Genomic DNA, 1,376 nt, shown 5'->3' with positions numbered 1-1,376 from the left:
CCCCAGCGCCCCCCACGGACGTGGGGGCAGGCTCCAAGCCCCCTGGGACCCCTGCCACGTCCCGCACCACCCTGCAGCAGCGTGTCCCACTGCGGCTGAACACCCTGACCCACCCCAGCTGTGCCACCCCCTCGCAGGATCAGACCCCCTTGGACCCCCATGATCGGGACAGGCAGACCCCCGCACAGGCAGACAAAGCTGCTCCCCATGATCTGGGATTTTTTTTGATGGAGGATCCCAAAGCCAGGAGGGATACAGCCCCGAGGCTCCTCGCAGCTCAGCGCAGGGCTCCCCGCTTGCATCCCCAAAGCGGGTGCTTCTGGGTGGGGGCCGCAGGCAGCCCCGCACCCCGGGCAGCTGTGGGCACTCACTGTAATCCGTCTCCTTCTCCGGGAGCAGCTGCAGGGGGAAGAAACAGCAAATGAGAGGCACAAAGTCCTGGCTGGAGGCAGCGAAGAGGGGGGAGGCATCGCCATCCCCTCCCGGGGCTTCTGGTGGGGAGCTCCGCACCACCGGTATTTCACCCCATTAACATTTGCAGGTTAATTTTCCCGACGCGAGGGGCACCGATATAAATATTTATCATCTGTCCATGCCAAAGCAAATGAGGATCTCTGGACACCCCCAAAAGAAGGACTCCCTGCACCCAAATACACCCTGACCTGGCTTCTCCGGGGCTGGCACCACTCACCGGGGGAGCGTTGCTGTTCATGAACACCGTCGGGTCCTGCAAAGGGGGAGAAGCTTTGTGAGAGGCATGGAAAAAAGGAAAAAGAGAGGAAAAAAAGGGATTTTCCTGATTTCTGGGAGGCTCATGAAACACATCACAGGACCGCAGGGTCTGGGAATGTGGGAAGGGAAGGGGCTTCGTGCCCCTCGTTGGTCCCATCTCCATCCCATCTCATCACCCCTATCTGCTCCCTGCCTGCTCCTGGGGCACCAGAAACCAAACTGCTGCTCCAAAAAAACGAAGTTTAATTCAAGCAGCTGTTTGCAGCTGCTCGGCATCCGACAGCCCCGGGGGCGAGGGGAACTGGGCTTTGCTTTATGGGCTGCATGAGTCAATCGAATAAAAGATTTTCAGTCTCCTTCAAAGCCTGTCTCACCACCAGCCGATGCACTGGTCACACGTTAGCTATCTCCAGTCCTTATTTCAAAAGCACTACAAAAGCTCATTAAGACGCGATTGCACGTATTTAAAAACTGCCCAAGTTTCAAAAGATTCATTTTGAAAAGAAGCAGCTCCGTGAGATATTTATGGGTGCGGAAAATAAAGGGGTGCGAGAGGTTTGGCTGCTGGAGGAGCCATTCCTCCAGGGAAAACTGGCTTTTCCAGCCGTGAAAAGCAACCTCAAGGGCTGCAGTGGCTCTGCCAC

General features: G+C 56.9%; 1 protein-coding gene across 1 annotated transcript in view; it reads right to left on the bottom strand.

Annotated features, from left to right (window-relative positions):
• Positions 1-1,376, bottom strand: part of PTK2B (protein tyrosine kinase 2 beta) — an 8,283-nt gene that overhangs the window by 1,370 nt on the left and 5,537 nt on the right. Inside the window, exons 11-12 of the mRNA XM_009703600.1 lie at positions 692-744; positions 301-399 (exon numbers count right to left, since the gene is read on the bottom strand). Coding sequence (XP_009701902.1) covers positions 301-399; positions 692-744 — 152 coding nt within the window. The remainder of the gene's footprint in view (positions 1-300; positions 400-691; positions 745-1,376) is intronic.

The sequence above is a fragment of the Cariama cristata genome, unplaced genomic scaffold (assembly GCF_000690535.1).
Source record: "Cariama cristata isolate BGI_N322 unplaced genomic scaffold, ASM69053v1 scaffold28307, whole genome shotgun sequence".
NCBI classification, from domain to species: Eukaryota; Metazoa; Chordata; class Aves; order Cariamiformes; family Cariamidae; genus Cariama; species Cariama cristata.
Note: the sequence above shows the minus strand (reverse complement) of the source record. Positions and strands in the feature narration are given on the sequence as shown.